The sequence below is a fragment of the Etheostoma cragini genome, chromosome 22 (assembly GCF_013103735.1).
Source record: "Etheostoma cragini isolate CJK2018 chromosome 22, CSU_Ecrag_1.0, whole genome shotgun sequence".
Classification (NCBI taxonomy): Eukaryota; Metazoa; Chordata; class Actinopteri; order Perciformes; family Percidae; genus Etheostoma; species Etheostoma cragini.
Window position 1 is genome coordinate 7,274,373 of NC_048428.1, and position 17,969 is coordinate 7,292,341.

The 17,969-nt window shown below is 40.1% G+C and overlaps 1 protein-coding gene across 8 annotated transcripts in view; it reads right to left on the reverse strand.

Annotated features, from left to right (window-relative positions):
* Nucleotides 1-8,737: 8,737 nt before the first annotated feature.
* Nucleotides 8,738-17,969, reverse strand: part of col11a1a (collagen, type XI, alpha 1a) — an 87,474-nt gene continuing 78,242 nt past the window's right edge. For all 8 annotated transcript variants that reach the window (XM_034861811.1, XM_034861814.1, XM_034861817.1 and 5 more), the window contains 10 exons: nucleotides 17,689-17,742; nucleotides 16,794-16,901; nucleotides 15,666-15,719; nucleotides 15,535-15,570; nucleotides 15,390-15,443; nucleotides 15,023-15,269; nucleotides 14,307-14,419; nucleotides 12,371-12,439; nucleotides 10,785-11,018; nucleotides 8,738-10,212 (listed from right to left, as the gene is read on the reverse strand). In XM_034861811.1, coding sequence (XP_034717702.1) covers nucleotides 10,066-10,212; nucleotides 10,785-11,018; nucleotides 12,371-12,439; nucleotides 14,307-14,419; nucleotides 15,023-15,269; nucleotides 15,390-15,443; nucleotides 15,535-15,570; nucleotides 15,666-15,719; nucleotides 16,794-16,901; nucleotides 17,689-17,742 — 1,116 coding nt within the window. In that variant the 3' untranslated portion in view covers nucleotides 8,738-10,065. The remainder of the gene's footprint in view (nucleotides 10,213-10,784; nucleotides 11,019-12,370; nucleotides 12,440-14,306; nucleotides 14,420-15,022; nucleotides 15,270-15,389; nucleotides 15,444-15,534; nucleotides 15,571-15,665; nucleotides 15,720-16,793; nucleotides 16,902-17,688; nucleotides 17,743-17,969) is intronic.

Sequence of the window (17,969 nt, forward strand, 5' to 3'; positions counted from 1 at the left end):
GATTTTTCTTGCTTAATCATTAATCCAACATTATATATTAGGTATAAAAATAGAGATATCCCTTCCTTTTGTTGCTTTATTGTCTTCTTTACTTATTTTCCTGGGATGGTTTTGAGTAAAGAAATGGCTTTTGAAAACACTACCTGTTAAATGTTTTAACAGGTGCTGCCAAGATCTATTGTGCGTTGTCTATCCTGCCCAGTGAGATTGGCCTCCCTTGTCCTTGGCTGGTAAACACAATCTTCACGCTTGTCCCTTACCTGCTATTTAAGAGCTCACTGGCTCACTTGCTCCCAGGAGATGCACTAGAATTTATAGGCAGGGAGGTCAGAGAGCCTGTTGTGTCCTGCTCGGGATTCATTGCCATGCACGGCTACAATACCTCATGCACAGGATGGGAGAGTGCAGAGCAGGACTTATCTGAACTTATTCAAATGAGAGCATGTCTTTGAAGCATTTCATAGGGTGAGCTTTGTTATAGGTCCCGGTGGATCTGCTGTTGACAGTCTCTCAGGTTTTCTAACGAGTGGAGCCTTGGCATGTGCCTCAGGGCTTGTTCACAATCACTTGCTGTGCTTCTCTGATCACTCCCTATACGTTTTAGATCTCCCCTTTTATATACGGCCTTTAATTCCACTTGATTTTGAAAGGCAAACACAGAAAAAGACCATATACACTAGGTACAAGTTCAGCGCCATACCACAGAAGTGACATTTTTTCCACTCCATCATTAATGACAGTGCGAGTGTTTTTCCAAAAGGATGTTCTGAGAGTGACAGATTTTTTGATTCCACTCTTACTGCAACAATGGATTCACAAAACTCTTCTGGTGGTCACTATCACATGATTACCCTGCAAGGACTGGGATAATAATATTGCAACTCGATGATTTATGCAGGAAGAGATGATTATTGAGAAACTATTGCTAAGTATAATGATAAGCCTGTTTGTCTTTTCACAGACAAGTTTTCTAGTCTGCCCTAAATGCCGAAGAACGTCTACCAGCATGGAATAACAGTGAAAAGCCCCTCATGTCCATGCAAACACACACCACGGTGGACACTGACGGCTCGACCACAGTCAGTCCCTGGCTCGACCATAACGTTACATTTACGGCAACGACTGTCACGAGTTCACCTAAAACTCTCAAACCGCAATTATGTCTGTTTCTCTCTGCTGTTGTGCTCTCTGCTAAAATAAGCTAACTGTGATCTTCTCATTTTAAAGTTGACAAGAAGGTAAAAAAATGTCAAGCTGTTCTTAGAATAACTGCACTTTTGTCCCTTTGAGAAGCTGAGTGCCCGAAATAAAAGTCACCCACCGAGTAAATTAAATGAGCCAATCAGAACAGAATTAATCTACACATAAATCACCCAATCTCAATAGATACCAAACTGCCTAGACATATCATGCCTGCAAAGACATTTAGTGTTACACACTCACATTTAATTTGTCAAAATCTTTGAATCCCAAAACACATCTTGACATTCTGTGAAGACTGTGAGTCATGCAGCATCATAATTCCTAACCCCAGGGCTACACTGCACCTGTGGATATGAGAAATGGATGATTTTTGTAATGTGCATATTATAATATCCAATGACGACACCAAGGGCCTAACTTTACACAGGGTAGGCAGGGCGGTGGCACGTCATTGGCAAACTTTAAAAAGGTCCAATATGTAATATATTTACTGTAATAAATCCAAAATTGACCCCAATGCATCGTCAGATATTAATGAAACATACTAAGTTGAAATACAATATTTTCTGACAACAATGCTAATGCCAGTATTTTCTCTACACAAAGTGACAGGTATTTAATGTTAGCATTTGTGTACTCAAATTGAATTATTTAGCTGGAGTACCCAAATTGGTTACTCGCAAAAACAATTAAGACCCAGCCAGTAAAGTAATCCTGACCGGTCCTGGCTAATGTCGCCATGCTAACTGCTATTGTTAGCTGCAAGGGGGTGAGCCTCTCCCCATGAAGCCATTTTAATGCTACAAAGCCATCACCTGCAGTTAGCATCCCATTGACCATTGCCATTCATTTTGGCGCCACTTTGACAGTGAATAACTTTACATCTGAAGCGTTTCAAGACTCTACTTGTCCATTGTTTATTTCTAAAGAAACACAACAAGGCTCCATTACCTTGTACCTCACGTTATGGCTCCGTAGCAGACCGTCTTGTAAAAACAGGCTAACAATTGTATCATAACCACGTGATTTACGGTTGCATAGTCAACAAATCCCTGTATTGTCAGGGGAAGCACGCAGACAGTTTAGACTTCCACTAGCTGTTTAGGTTTAATTACTAATGTTAACTAGCATGTTAGTTAGCAATAAATAGCCCGTGCCTATGTTATCTCCTAACATATACCTACGCTCTTTGTCTCTGCCGACAAAGGTGACTAACTTTAGGCCAAGAGAGGGAGGCTGGAAATCGTAAAGAGAGGACTGTGAGTTTGCAGTGTGTTTAGCGATGGTTTATTCAATGCCAATAAAGTGTGTTTAGTTGGGTGGAGAGCAGCTGTCGCCGTGGTCCCGGTACGGTGCCCTGCGACAGCCTTCTACGCTCTGCAGTGCCCTGCTCCACCTTGCAGTGCCCTGCTATGCCCTACTACGCCTCCCAATGCCCTGCTACGCTCTGCAGAGTCCTGCTACGCCATGCTGCACCCAACTACGCTCTACTTTGCCCTGCTACACCTCGAAGTAACCTGCTACGTCCAGCTACACTCTGCAGAGTCCTGCTACACCAGGCTACGCCTTGCCACGTCATGCCTTGTCCTGCTCCACCCTGCTACGCCATGAACTATTACATCTACCATTTCTAGTCACTGTTCCATTATCTTTAATGTGAGTAGAAACCGGCACCGTCAGACAACCGCCCAACAAGAGCCTGGGTCTGTCCCAGGCTTCTTCATTAATAGGAAGTTTTCCCTAACCACTGTTACACTAAATGCTTGCTCTTGTGGGAATTACGGGAATTGTTGGGTCTTTGTAAACTATACTGTGGTCTAGACCTACTCTATCTGTAAAGTGTCTCGAGATAACTTGTTATGATTTAATACTATAAATAAAATTGAATTGAATTTGTGTTTAGCTGAAGCTTTGCTGCGTTCAGTTAAAGATGTTTTTTTCTCCATTTAAAACAAAAGCTCAGCTGGCTGATTTACTGGGAGGGTTTTGTTTTTTTTAGCAAAATTCCATATTAACTTAAAAACAATCCCTAATACTTTTTGTGTTTGCCTGGCTCTTATCCACAGTTTTTCTACTTATTCTCCCAGAATGTGATGAGAATGTTAAGTTATCAATATGAGTGGTTTTGACATCTGCCTCCATTTTCGGTTTTCTCTTGGCTGGAGTTTCTTTTGCTTGATTGGAGTCTCGCTCATACAGGAGTCTGAACCGAGGCCCTTCACAGAGTCTGAACAGCAGAATTTCTGTACAGTCCCGGACATAAATACCAATCCTGACATATACAAATTTAATTGTCAATTGTTATGAAAGTAATTTCCGCTCTCTGTTCTTCCTACAGCAGTTGATCAGCCCCTTCATCTCCCTTTATAGAGTAACATCAAGCCCCTGGGGTCACTAATTAACTCAATCACGAGAATAGCTCAGAGAAAGGGCTTACAGCATGTACCATCCATACACACAGTTTGCTAAGAAAGGATGTGATGGCTGCATGGTGGTTGGAGTGGAATAAGATCACTCCCTGGTGTTTCCCAGCCAGTCCGTGTATTTAGCAGATTTCCCCGGTTGCTTTCTGAGGACAGCATGGAGCTGAGAGCCGGGATCGTGCTTTAATAGGATTGCCACTCGATACCTATCTGTTTGACTGTGCACTTCGCCTGCATGTTTAATGTCCTGCTTTGGGTTGGTGTATCTTATAGGAATAGTACAAATTAAGTGTGCACATGGCGATAACCCATCTGTCATGTTGAGATGATGTACATACGTTCTGCAGCAAACGTAAAGAGAGATCTTAAATTTGGTACAGGGAGAGCAATATTGTACATCAGTGCATATGTGAGAGGATTTTCTTTTTTTTTTTGAGTATGGGGAAAGTGGTGGGGGGCTGGGGACGTTGGACGTTCAACGTTGGAGAAAGACACTGTTTTAACCCTTTTAACTAGATTGCATTTATTTATGCAAGTCATAAAGAACCTTATTCTTGCAATAATTGAATAATTCTAAACATATAATTAATTTTCCAATATACTTTCCTGGTGTGACCACATAAGCCAATAATGCCCCAGCATCAAAGCGCTCCAGGCTGTGTATTTGCCGCTGACATTTTTTTTTTTTTTCAGCCCTTCTTTAACACTAATTGCAAATAACCCAAATTACCTCTTTAGATGCTAACATTAGAATTCTGAAAGGCTAATAACATAAACAAATATTGAGTTATTCTGTAGTTGATAGGATTTGCTAAGAAGGGGATTTTTTGGCCAAATCAGATATTGATCTCAACAATATCTCAACAGATATTGATCTCAACAATATCTCAACAGATATTGATCTCAACAAGCCACAGTGGAAACAAGTGTAGGTACAATTCCAGAAAACACCCTAAAAGCAAGAAAAACCTCTTGCTGCAGATTGCGAATACCTGTTATTTACCACCAAAAGCACCCACACGTGCTCAATGGGGCCCACAGCTGAAAACCTTATAAAACAGTGACTTCAAACTAAATATCTTTACTACACCTTCTACACCTTCAGGTGTAGCAAAGACTGCCATATCCCAACAAGCTGGCCTTTTTGAGTGCCAGACCAGCCCACCACATTCAGCCGGACACCCCCCCAATACTTCCACTCCACTTGAACACCAGCAGGGTTCAAATTTAGCACCATTCACCAGCTAAATGCTGGTAAAATATGCACGTGGCTGGTAGATTTGCTTGCCTCACCAGCCAAAAAAAACCTGCGTACCATTCCCTAAAACTGCCACTTAGCTATAAGTATAAGAGTATGATAATGTACTCACTGACTGAAAAAGGCTGCCTGGTTCATGATGCCAAGAAGGCTAAAGGTTGAGGGATGATGAAGGTGAAGATGAAGATGCCTTGTGTAGTAAACAAGTCTGTAAATTAAGCTAAAGCTGCATTTTGCACCCAGTATGTTATGGTGAAATGTAAATAAATCAGAAAGCTATAGTATTGTGTTTGCAAGTGTCTTAGCATGCTAATACATAATTAATATTAGCTGACTAACAGCTAACTTGTCCTCTCTAGTAGACAAAGGCTGCTAAAATAATCGTTTGACATGTTTTAATCCCGTGTTTTAGCTAGCAACAGGCTAGCGTTATTTTCGTCGTCGCTGGGGGCGGGACTTAAATGCAATTTATAGTGGTAGGAAAGTAGGATGTGATTGGTCAAAGCCAAAGTAAGAGAACAATGATGTTTATGGTCATTGGCCACATGAAAGACACACAAGTGGACCAATCATGTGATCGCTCGTCTCTCTGGTTACCCAAACAAAAGAGAAGAGTTTTCGACCGGAGTGCAACCTTTAACTGTCTATGGTCCAGCAATAGACTATATTGATATATTAATATTAATGGTGTATGGTGCAGCCATAGACTGTACATACACGGTTGATATATTAATATTAACGGTCATGCCGCGACCCATTCAGCCCACACAAGACTGTCTGCTTTCACTTACTCCTGATGACCAATCCATGCCTGCCAACATGATTGCCATGAAATGTCTCACAGAATGAACTGTAATCACTTTGTGGATTCTTAACTTTTCATTGTCAGGACAGAATTTAAATTTCACCATATACCTGCAAAACGAATGTCCTTCCCATCAAACTCAGCTGCACTTTTTGTGTAAGGCTAATCAGCAAATCTTAGCAAGGTTTTTCAAATCGTAGTTGTGTTTTTTTGTATTCTACATAGGCTTTTTTTAATGGAATCTTTTTACTGTATTTATCACATGCAGTGACTTTGTCTCGGTTACATGTGAAGCTCTCTATAAATCCACGCATCTAAAACATGATCAAACTGGTTTGAATCCCCACCCTCGTGTCACAATGTCAGACACATTTTGACCGACGTGCATTTGTAAAATCAACTTTGATTTGTAACGCCTTCTGTGAAAAAGGTCTCCCACCACGTCTCCGGGTGATGTGAGGTGAGTGGGATTCTTTTCCTCGGTGGGTCCAAATAGATTGTTAGTACATTTAAAGCCCACTGGGACTGTCAATCAAACAGTGATGCGATGATGATGTGATCAATTTCCTGTTAATATAGAATGCATTTCTCCAGGTGGCACTCTTTGTCTGTTCAATGGCTTCCTCTTCTTCTTCTATCTCTATTTCTTCTAAATCTACAAAGGTAGAAAACAAAAACAAAAGAACATCACTTGCTGCGAGGTCACACTTATTTATATGTTAATGTAGATTATTACTATAATCTTCCACAACAAATCAAAACAGTTTGATTGCTTCATTTAAATAAATTGCAAGTTTTGAATATGTTAAATACCTATTAAGCATGCAAGTAATCTCCTGAGACAAAAACAGTATTTGTTAAAGGACTCAAAAAGCAAGTGGAAAATAACATGAGTGTAGAGCGGAATTCTCCTCTGAAGCCTTCAGGAGAATGTCTTGATTGTTTTTCTCGTGTGTGCGGTTCCACATGAGTATTCTCTTTGGTCGCTTCTCTACAAAGACCCCCACTCCAAAGAAAGAAAGATAAAAAGAAAATACAAAGTGCATTTCTTTTGCTGCTTAGCGCAGACTTGTCAGTTGTTATTATGTGGATTTCTTTTGCACTCTTGGAGGAGAAAATACGGTTTAGGGGTGGTCAGTTCTTTGAAGTGACACAGGCCATCACTAACACTTTCAAGAAGGCTCAGGATGACTGAATACTAAATAGGCCTGGAGTTGCAGAGTTGCAGTGATATCATTGTAACAGTTACACATTTGTAATAATAATAATAATAATAATGTAAACTTTATTAATCCTGCAAGGGGAAATTATAGTGTTTTCAATCTGTTGTTATTACATACATTATACACAGGCCTGAATTACACACACATGCTCCTATACCTATACATTTACTAAATGCTAAATGGAGAGATATCAGATTGGGGGGGCTGCCCATGAAAAGGCGCCCTGAGCAGTTGGGGGTAATAGAATAAAATCAAATCATAATAGAATCATAATTGCAAATACTCTGGATATATCCAGAGTATTTGCAATTAGGATTCTATTCTAATTGAATGTATCATGATGAGTATACTCATCATGATACATTCAATTACATTTTTAAGATGAAGGGACAGATGAAAACTTATTTTTATATAAATCCTATAGATAAATTTACAATTTACATTTGCGTTGTCACTTTTTTGCAGACTATGCCGAGAGTTAGATGAAGGATTGATACCACTCTCGTGTCTGAACACTAAATATGAAGCTACAGCCAGCAGCTAGTTAGCTTAGATTAGCATGTGGCCTGAAGGAGGAAAAAGCTAGCCTGGTACGTTAAAACTCCACCAAACGGAACCGCTTAAGCTTGCTCACTGACACTTTATGTCTCAGTATTTTAATCCATACATAAAAATAAGTAAATAAACCAATTCTGTTTTTGACAGAACTATTTGTTGGTTGGTAGCAGTTGCCAGGCTAGCAGTGGAGCTTCCAGGAAGTTGTCTGAACTGTCTGAAATGTACTGTAACCCCCGCTCCCCTATAAAAGGGTTGAGTGTTGTTTACACTACAGTCTTGTATGGTTTAAACCAACAACATAAAATGTGTTAATTAGTGAGGTTTAGAGATGCTGGTAAGCATTTTTTGTGACCTTTGGACAGAACCAGGCTAGCTGTTCGAAAGCTAACCAATTGATGGCTGTCGATCCATACTGCCACACAAACATGGGAGTGGTAGAAATAAGCATATTTCCCAAAATGTCAAACTATTGCTTTGAGTTTTCATTTCTGCCTCTTTACCCTTACAATTTCATTAAATGTGTCCTAAAAGTATTGACGAGACAACATGTTAATTAGTGAGCTTTATAGGTGCTGGCTTTGGACAGAGCCAGGCTAGTTTATCTCCCCGTTTCCAGTCTTTGTGCTAAGCTAAGCTTAATGCTGGCTCCAGTAACGTTTTCACTGTGCACATGTGAGAGTGGTGTCACATCTGTATCTAATTATCACAGTATGGATTGCATTTGTGAGAACAATGCTCCCTTCGTGTGCATTGCTGAAGACAACACCAAGCCATACATAATGGTCGGACACAATTTCCCAATTTTTTCACTCAGAAGTCACACACACACACACACACAGTTCTTCTTTGTAGAAACAATCAAAACACTCAGGTGATTCAAAGACGTTAAGCACATCCAACAAAGCTCTTTAGCCCAAATTGAAATTCTAACTCGGTGTCACAGAACAGAATTCACATCTGCCACACATATGCTAAGATAAGCGCCTAAAAACCCTTACCACCCTATTAAAGCCTTTCCATCACTTGTGTAATATAGGCCTTGATGGTTCACTCTGTCTGAATGAAAAAACCTATCCTGTGGAGTTAAATGGCGTTTTTGTGTGTCGTCCCCCAACCCTTATCAGCTCATAGTAAATATATGTTCATAGCTAATCCTTCTCATGGAAATAAACCGTGAATATAGAAAGATTAAAAGTAATTCTTCCTATCAAAACAAAAGGAGACATTTTAGTCACGTTTCCGTTCATGTGCTCAGAATAAAAGGGAATTATTGTAAGATTTTTCTTTATTGGTTTCAAGAGAGATGGAATTGCACCAGCCCAGAGTCTTAGTTGAACATATCCTTGATTTAAAGCATTTGACATGTACAGTAGGTAGACGTACTCCAAAGTCATCCTACACAAACCATAGAGACATTCAGTTTACTGTTGTTTAGAAACCGTTTTTTAATATTTAAATGAACTATAAAAAGCACATTAAAACATTTTCTCATTTTAGTTACAAAAATGGGTCACCTAAAGGGCTTCTCATTGCATTCACAGAAGGATTTGAACAGTGGATGTCTAACAGTTAATGTAGTTCTCTTTAAAAAAAAATCCCCACCCAAAATATATAAACTTAATTGCTTAACCAAGGTATATACAGGGCATAACATCCTTGCATCTTACAGGTTATCAAGAAAGTTTGAGGTATACAACCAAAATAAAAAGCCTGTCAGAAAACAAAACAACAAATAGAATTAAATAAAGGAAAAATGAATGCCATGATTTCTTTCTACTAGCACAGGATCACAACATTAGTGGGAGATGTGTATACGTGCTGGTGTGATACTTCCAGTTGTTTCACCTAGGGCAAAACAGCAAATAACCTTAAGCTTTGGACTGTCAATATATACAAAGGGAATACAGTCTAATTTGGCAATAGAGAATTGTTTGAATGCTCACTTTATTTGCTTCAGGACAAATACACAGTATGTGTTGAACAAAAAAAAATAGAATTATAAATTTATTTGATTGAATGAAGTCTTTAACTTACACTGTATATCTTTGAACCAACACTGAAATTAAAGAGCCGGAAGCAGAATCTGATACACATGCAAGTTTTGAAAGTGGATTCAGAAATAACAGTATTGTACAAAATAATTACATTTTTCTTTTTATAATTATCAAAATACACCTTCTTTCTTAGCACCTCTTTATATTTTGTGTGTGTTTTGAACAAGCACCATTGTAGTCGTTTTCATACAGCACCTGGAGTATCCAGAGAGGAGGTCTGTGTCCCCTTATGTCGCCTGACCCCCTCTCTTGGTTACCTCCGATTCACCCTCCTCTGCCACGTGTTCAAATGTCCTTCACCTTTGCTCCATAACATGGTAAGTCATGTGGTTCGAGCCCTACAAGGGCAACAAGTATTTTCCTGGGTTACATGTACATACATGGAAAGACATGTTTTGCTACACCATCTCTTATTCAAAACTTGCATGTGGCATAGAAAAGGGTGGGGGGCTAGAAATGGGGCTTGGTGGTACCCAAAACGTCTCAACTTGACTTTCTTTGCTGGCCCCATCAAGTCCTTTTTTTTCTTTTTCATTTTTGTTTAGCCAAGGAAGCAGACGGGCCCAACTTCAAACCCAAACTTCTGGTTAGGGTCCCCAAAGTCAGTCAACATGACATCGATGATTGGAACCTGATCGATTTTGGGAGTATTAATCTCCATCACAGTCTTTCCATAGCCCTTCCTCGTCTGCAACCAGAGAGACACAGACACAGAGATACAATTAGAAAAGCAAAAAAAACCATTTCTAACTTGCCAAAACCTTTCACTGTGTCTTCATGCTGATCATTAGTTCAGTCCAGTCATTTCCTTTAGACCCCAGCTACTGGGAAAAATGTGCTGATGTATGTGTATGAGGAGAGATGCGCTTCAGCTACAATCATAGCTTTCCATTCATGTTTCACTACTAATGTGATTTCCTTACAGAAATAATAGTTCTGTTCATTAAGTGCCAAATAAATCAGTAACTGGTTCCAACTATTCAAAGCTTGACAGTTCCTAAACTTCTATTTGAAACACCACAGGACATAATGTGTCACAAGTCATGCTCGATTTTTGTTCTTTTGTTCTTGCTAGCACTAACTAGCTAGGGTAACTCATCCGAAAAAAATCCAACTTGAAAGAGCAGCAAAACGTGCATACTGAAATTGCTGTTTGAATTGCTCACACAAGTTGTATTAAAACAGTGATTTTGAGTGATGCCTGTAACACACATCCCCTCCCTGCTCATTTAGACAAACTGATCTATGGACAGGGCTTACCGCACAGCCATCTGAAACGGCCTTGATGTAAGGGTTATTGTCGTATGACATCTCCTCATCGTTGGCGCCCAGGAAGCGCAGCGCCTTGTCGTAGCTGTCGCTGGTGGCGTCGTGCCACGCCACAGACTGGTGGCAGCTGTAGGTGAAGTTTTGCCTGGCAGAGGCTGTCAGTAGTCTGAGGAAGGTCATCTGTACCATGTTTATTGAGTTTCCGTCTACGTCAACATAGGAAAGCTGTTGGTGGGCAAAAAGGAAGAGAGGTCAAAGGTTAAGAAGCAAACACTTCTAAATTTTCACTGGAATTATACAAATAAAATAATAGAAGAGAAATAAATTATAATAGAAATAAAAATAAATTATAAAGAAATGAGAAAGAGCCAAAGAAATTGCTTTGTATGTGGCAAAATATGGGTTGCCCCCCCCCCCCCCCAAATCTCACTCCAAGGTTTGGGGGAAAGTTAGCAGCTCTGATATACATTTAAATTCATGGTTTGTTCCGTCTTTTGTCCACAGTTTAAAAATGTAGATGTTACAATGATTCATGGTGTATTTTTGTAAATTTGGGTCCCGGGGAGACACAGAGTTTCTCTTTTGGGTCTTGAGCTGAAAAAGTTTGGGAACCACTGGTCTATAAGATAGTTGGTCTCCTTTTAAATACAGTAGGATAACAGAGTTTCTAGAAGGCTGTGAAAGATGACCAGGAAAAGCAGAGAGCAAGATACACTCATGAGTCATTGTATTTACTTTGTACGGTAGTTTAGTAACACATGTATGTTTATAACAATGTATTTTTTGTCTCAGTTAACCTAATGAGCCTTGCCTGTCTTGAATCTAGAAAAACGAGGTCTATGGACTCGTTTTTGGTCTAGGAACACACATGACCTTGACAGTGAACCTTATCTGAATATGTGCATTAACAGAGCCCTCAGTTTGTAACCAGGATATGTACTCTACTGTATATTCTTCTGTCATAGTCTTTTCTCTTTGGGAGTACATCGGCATGAAAGCAGTCTGATGGAGCATTAGGAAGCTGATGTTTACCGAGGCCATCTTTAACTGTTCAAGGGCAGAGTGAGGACTATTGGAATGCTAAAATACTCAGGCAGTCTGCTTGAATCCTCTGTAATGTTTTGATGATGCTCTTTTCTTTAAATAGAACAGTCTTAGAAATGTAATGAATTGTAATGACAGTAACTGAAAATGATGGTTCAAAAGGAAGTAGATTATTTTACTTAAAATACGTTTTTCATGATAAAAGCCTACCCCTTGCAATTTGAATTCTCTCTGCTCTTGTTTTGCCTAAAGTATAGACACATTCGAAACATTAGGCAGTTTGGGATTTCTTTAAGGGGAGCAACTTTGGGTCACTGCCTCACAATTTAATGGGTGGTGCAGCTATTTGAGTCTGTTAGCAGCTGCTTGCTGTTTTGCAGTATCCCTGCACAGGTACATGGGAGAATGCAGGAAAAATAGAAGAGATGGAGCAATCCATTCAGTTAAGCACTGAGTGAAGGAGTGTATGTATTTGTTTTTTTTGCAATAAACTGAAGGAGGTGGATGAAAGAAGAGGAAAAAAAGGAACTTACCATTTTCCCGCGCTTAAATTCACTGAACCATGTCCCAGGGACTTCTTTGGGCCATGAAGATATTCTGACCTTTAGAAAACAAAATCAGACAGGCCATATTAATACAAGACGATATCATGGGCATTATACAGATGTGCTCAAAAGTTTGCATACCCTTGAAGGTAATCTATATACACCATGTGTAAAGAAAACATGAGCGATATAAATGATAAAAGTCTTTTATCTGTTATGAGATTCACATTGAACTGTGGCACAATCATAAAACAAAACATGGCAACAAAGAAAAAAAATGAACCAACCACTGTCTACATACCCTTAGTTTTTAATACTGTGTATTGCTACCTTTAGCATCAATGACAGAGTCCAGTCTTTTGTAATAGTTGTCAATGAGGCCCCAAATTGTTGAAGGTGGTATAGCTGCCTATTCATCTTGGCAAAATGCCTTCAGTTAATGCAAAGTCTTTGGTCGTCTTGCATGCACCGCACGTTTGAGATCTCCCCAGAGTGGCTCGATGACATTAAGGTCAGGAGACTGTGATGGCCGCTCCAGAACCTTCACCTTTTTCTGCTGCAACCCCTGGAGGGTCGACTTGGCCTCGTGCTCATTGTCGTGCTTAAATGTCCAAGAGCGTCCCATGCGCAGCTTCCATGCAGAAGAATGAAACTTGTCTGCCAGTATTTTCTGATAACAGGCTGCATTCATCTTGCCATACGTCTTCACAAGATTCCCTTTGTCTTTAGAGCTCGCATACCCCCAAAACATCAGTGAGCCACCACGCTTAACAGTGGGGATGGTATTCTGTTCACTATAGGCCTTGTTGACCCCTCTCCAAATATATTGCTTATGGTTGTGACCATGGAGCTCTATTTTGGTCTTGTCACTCCAAATTACAGTGTGCCAGAAGCTGTGAGGTGCGTCAAGGTGTTTTTCGGGCATGTTGTAACCGGAATTTTTTGTGGCATTGTAAAGGCTTCTTTCTAGCAACTCAACCATGCAGCTCATTTTGGTTCAAGTACCGTTGTATTGTGCTCCTTGCAACAACCAAGCCATCTTTTTCCAGAGCAGCCCCTATTTCCCCTGACGTTACCTGTGAGTTCTTCTTTGCATCCCGAACAATTCTTTTTGCAGTTTTGGCTGAAATCTTTCTTGGCCTACCTTACCTTGGCTTGGTGAGAGAGCCAAGAACTTCTTGAACCCTTTTTAATAAGTGATTGAACATTACTGACTGGCATTTGCAAGGCTTTGGATATATTTTTTATATCCGTTTGTTTATCTTTTTTTAAAGTTGCAATACAATGTTACGCAGTTCTTTTGACAGTTCTTTTCTGCTCCCCATGGCTTAATGTCTAGCCTGCTAAGGGCGTCCACGTGAGAGCTCACAAACTCATGGACTATTTAAACACAGACACTAATTGCAATTTGCAAAGCCATAGGTGTGGGAAATAACCTTTAATTGCAATTTTCACCTGAGTGTGTCACTTTGTGGGCCCGTAAGCAGGCCAAGCATTCAAGGATATGACTTTTGATCAGGCCATTTGAGTTATTTCTGTTATAAATATTGTTTGAAAACAGCTAAACAATTATGTAAAAAGATACGTCTTCATATGATGCTTGAAAGGTAGCATCAAATTCTTTCATCTGGTAGCAGAAGATAAACCTGTTTGTGATTTTAATATCTTTTGAAATATCCTTTTTCACAAACTTTGCATCGTATTTGCCTTTTGGTGGTTCTTATGTTGTTTGCACAAAAGCGAATATCAAATCCGTACCTGCTTAGCCCTGAAGCAAATCAAATGGCTTCCTTAGACAACTTCAAACTAGTGCTGCACTGTTTGTTAATGGTGGTCAAACATAATGGATTACGATTTGATGAGAAGTGATGATTAGAAATAAGGCAGTTATAAATCTCGTGGGTACAAATCCAAAGTCACTTACTCCATTAGACTTCTTATCTGGATAGATGCAGGTTTCGCCCCCTGCGGTGAAGTTACAGTAGACTTTGAAGGAATCCCCGGAGCAGCCTTGGTTTGGATCAATCCAGTATTCGCCTGAGGAGAACCAAGCACACTTAAACATGCTGTTCTACTACTGTCCATAGAAAATGGCTTGAAGCTCCTTTTCAGAAATTAAGTGTGCTAGACTTCCATGATCCTATGTGAAATACTGCTTTAAAGTAGTTTATTGCTGATTTTCATTGCTTATTCACTGCTAGATAAAACGTTATGGTAATGCCCTTGAGCGGGGTATAATTTATATGCAATTTTGAAAATTTTGCTCAACAGAAGCAGAATGAGCAAGGCCAACCTAAACCAATTCATGCTGCTCTAAATGACAGCTCTCTGTCACTCTCTATATGTCTCTTGTTGATTGCTCTGGTTGATAGAAAATGACTTAAACCACAAATAGTAAGCGCACACAAGGAAGAAAGGGAAAGGTTGTAACTAAGTGTTCTCAATCACTGTTTGAACTAAAAAAAAGTTTGTCAGAAAATCTAAGAAAATGGGGAGATTCTCCAGTGTCTCAATTACCAAGGGTCATAAAGCTCTTATCCGCTGCAGTGTGACTATGTGAGTTACACTCATAAGAGAGGTGTGTTTTTATACACACAAAAGTCTTTCAGTATTACTTTTACGTCAAACACTCTAGCTTACCATCAGGGAATTCTGGGTGAGAGAGCTGCAGATCTTTGCATGTCCTGGCAGGATTGTTTTGTGTGCCCATGGGGTATTTCATGCGTTCAATGTCCTGTTTGAGGTTGTTGAGTGAGCCGAAGATGTCCTCCATTCCCTCGCCGTAGTCCATGATGGCATCGGCTGCGTCTGACTGCATGCCACTGGAGCGCTTGGTCTTTTTGGGTGACTGGATGGGCAGGGGCTGGATAACTTCACCTGGTGGGCCCTGTAGGGTGTGGTGGGAAAACGGTTTTAGATTTCATACAAGCAAACCGAACTGAGATTTTGTACGATGCAATTTTTTTTTGCGGGAAAAGACAGAACAGTAGGGGTCTTAAATACTCACAGGAGGACCAGGAGGACCAATTGTACCAGTGTCACCCTTTGCACCAGCAGGACCCTGGGACGCACAGGAACAGACACATGTTAACCAAGATAAATCAAACATACAAACAATGACAATATGCCTTTAAAACACTAATAGTACTCACAGTTGAGCCCTTGGCTCCTTTGGGACCTTGAGGACCCTGCATGAGATAGGACAGAAGCGCAGCAATTTGGCAAAGTCATTCGATTGTCAGTGTAGAATCTAAATGACTGAGTGAACCAGTAAAAGACTTACAGGCAGACCAGGGGGGCCTGGGGGACCTAGAGGACCAGAAGAACCACCGATACCCTGTGAAAAGATGAGATGAAAGCAGAAGTCAGATATATATTAAAGAAACCTTGTAGACAAAAGTATTATTGGGACGCTTAAATACTGAGTGAAATTAAAAAGCTAGAATACAACGGCACAGGATCAGGGATTTGGAACAAATGCATAATGAACTTTCTTATGGAGTTTTTTATTAAGATGAAAAGAAGACTTTATTTTAGCCATCAATACTGCTTTCTTTGAACCTAACAATTCACAATTGTACAGCTCAATTTGGTCAGGAAATAAAGCCTATATGAAACCTATTTTCAGAGTCCGTAGTGGTAAACTGAATGAAAACTTTTTTCAAGCCCTTGTGCTCCCCGACAAAAGGGGACATTACAATTTGATTAGGCCTAATCTCCAGATACTTAATCCTACCCATCATTTTAAATGACCAAGCCAGGGCAGTCCGAGGGCCACAGCAAGACAGAATCACAAATGCAGTTCTCCTGCGATGTTTATTTAAAAATTAATGAAGGCTGTCATCAGTCCTTTATCGAGACTGAGCTTCAACCTTGTTTCAGTTCTTCTTACTGTTTTAGTGGAGGGCTCAGTGGTTGAAAAAAATACATTCATTTTAATGCTGTGGTTCAGAAGCAAACTCGTTTCAGTGTTTTTGACAATGCAGTTAAGTATGGACATCAGATACACAGAAATTGATCACAGTGGAAGCAATTGGTAAAACAATATAGAAGTGTTTACTGTTTTCAGGACGCTCATTGTACAACAAAGGGGAAATAAAAGCTAAATGATTTTCTATCCTCTCAAAAAACAGTGAAGGGGAGATTATAGTTTAAACACGATGCCTCAAAGCCTCGTTCATACAGTTGTTTACATGCTTTGAGCAATATGTAAAAGTAATCTGTCAAAGCTAGAACCAACAGAAAGTTTGCTCGTGGTGAGTGAAGAGATGTGCAGTGCTGTGCAACAGAGCTCTGCCTCTTTCACTGGGTTTCAGTCAACAGCAAGTGGCTGTGGCCACGGTGGAAGGCCGAGAGGTGGAGGGCAAAAGGCCCAAGGACCAGGGTGGGAATGGAGTCATCAATTACTTACACTGTCGCCCTTGCCACCGGGAGAACCTTGGGGCCCGGGCAAACCTCGGTCTCCCTTCTCTCCTTGCTCACCAGGGGGTCCAATCAGGCCAATCAAACCTGGATGACCCTGTAAGACAAAAACAAATGAGCACACACAAAGGACAGTCAGAGAAAACAGCAATGTCCTTTTGTGCGATGAAACTTTAAAGTTTTGTATTCATGTCTGACACAGGCAAAACTCAAACAGCATTTCTTCCACAAAACTGAAATGCACATGGAAGGCTGTGTTTCATGACAATACAGATCCTCAGACATTATAATAGAAATGTGTCTCCTGGAACAGACACACAAAAAAACTATTCACAACACAAAGATGATGACACTGAAATAGGCTAGCTCTAAACAGGCCCAATGATTTGAGAGCATTAAACACGCACAACACGCAACACAGTGCCTCTATTGTGTGCTTTTAAACAGCTTTCTCTCAAGCCATCATGTCAGTGTGTGGGAGGCAATTTAGATAGAGTAATGTGTGCTGTCTGAATATCCTTTGCAGTTATATTTCACTGGTAAATTTGACAGTGGCAGCGAAGAAAAGAGCAAGATTAGAGAGATCAGAGTGATACATCACATTCAGCTGCATATTCAATACGGTTGAGAGTTTTTCTCTTACAGCAGCTATGGCAAAAACTAATTTTCTTTCCAAAATGTTAACATAAGCTCTATTATCAATGCTGCTTTGTATTTCTAAAAGATGTGTTACTTTTGATTGATTGCAAAGTCGTGGAGGCTGTGTGCAAGTGGCGAGCAGCCTTAACTGAAGTCTGAACCTAGATCACCGTTTCCTGTTAATCTGCCAGCCTATTTGGAATCTGGGAAATGTAATCAGCAAGAAGAAAAGGGGCTACACTCACCTTTTCACCTTTAGATCCAGGGTCACCTTTCAGACCAGGAAGACCAGGAGGACCCTAAACAACAATAGCACAAGTTAAAAAATCAATTTCACAGAGAAAAGTTAGACAGGACCTAGTGAGGAAAACTAGCAAGACAGAAAACAGCAGGAAATTAGGCAATATGGACAAAGAAACATGAACAGAGAATAAAAGAAGAGGCATTAAACCCATCCATGTTTTACAGATATGACTCATAGGGACAGTCCAGTTTGTTTTGTTAAACATGACTAAACCTAAAGACT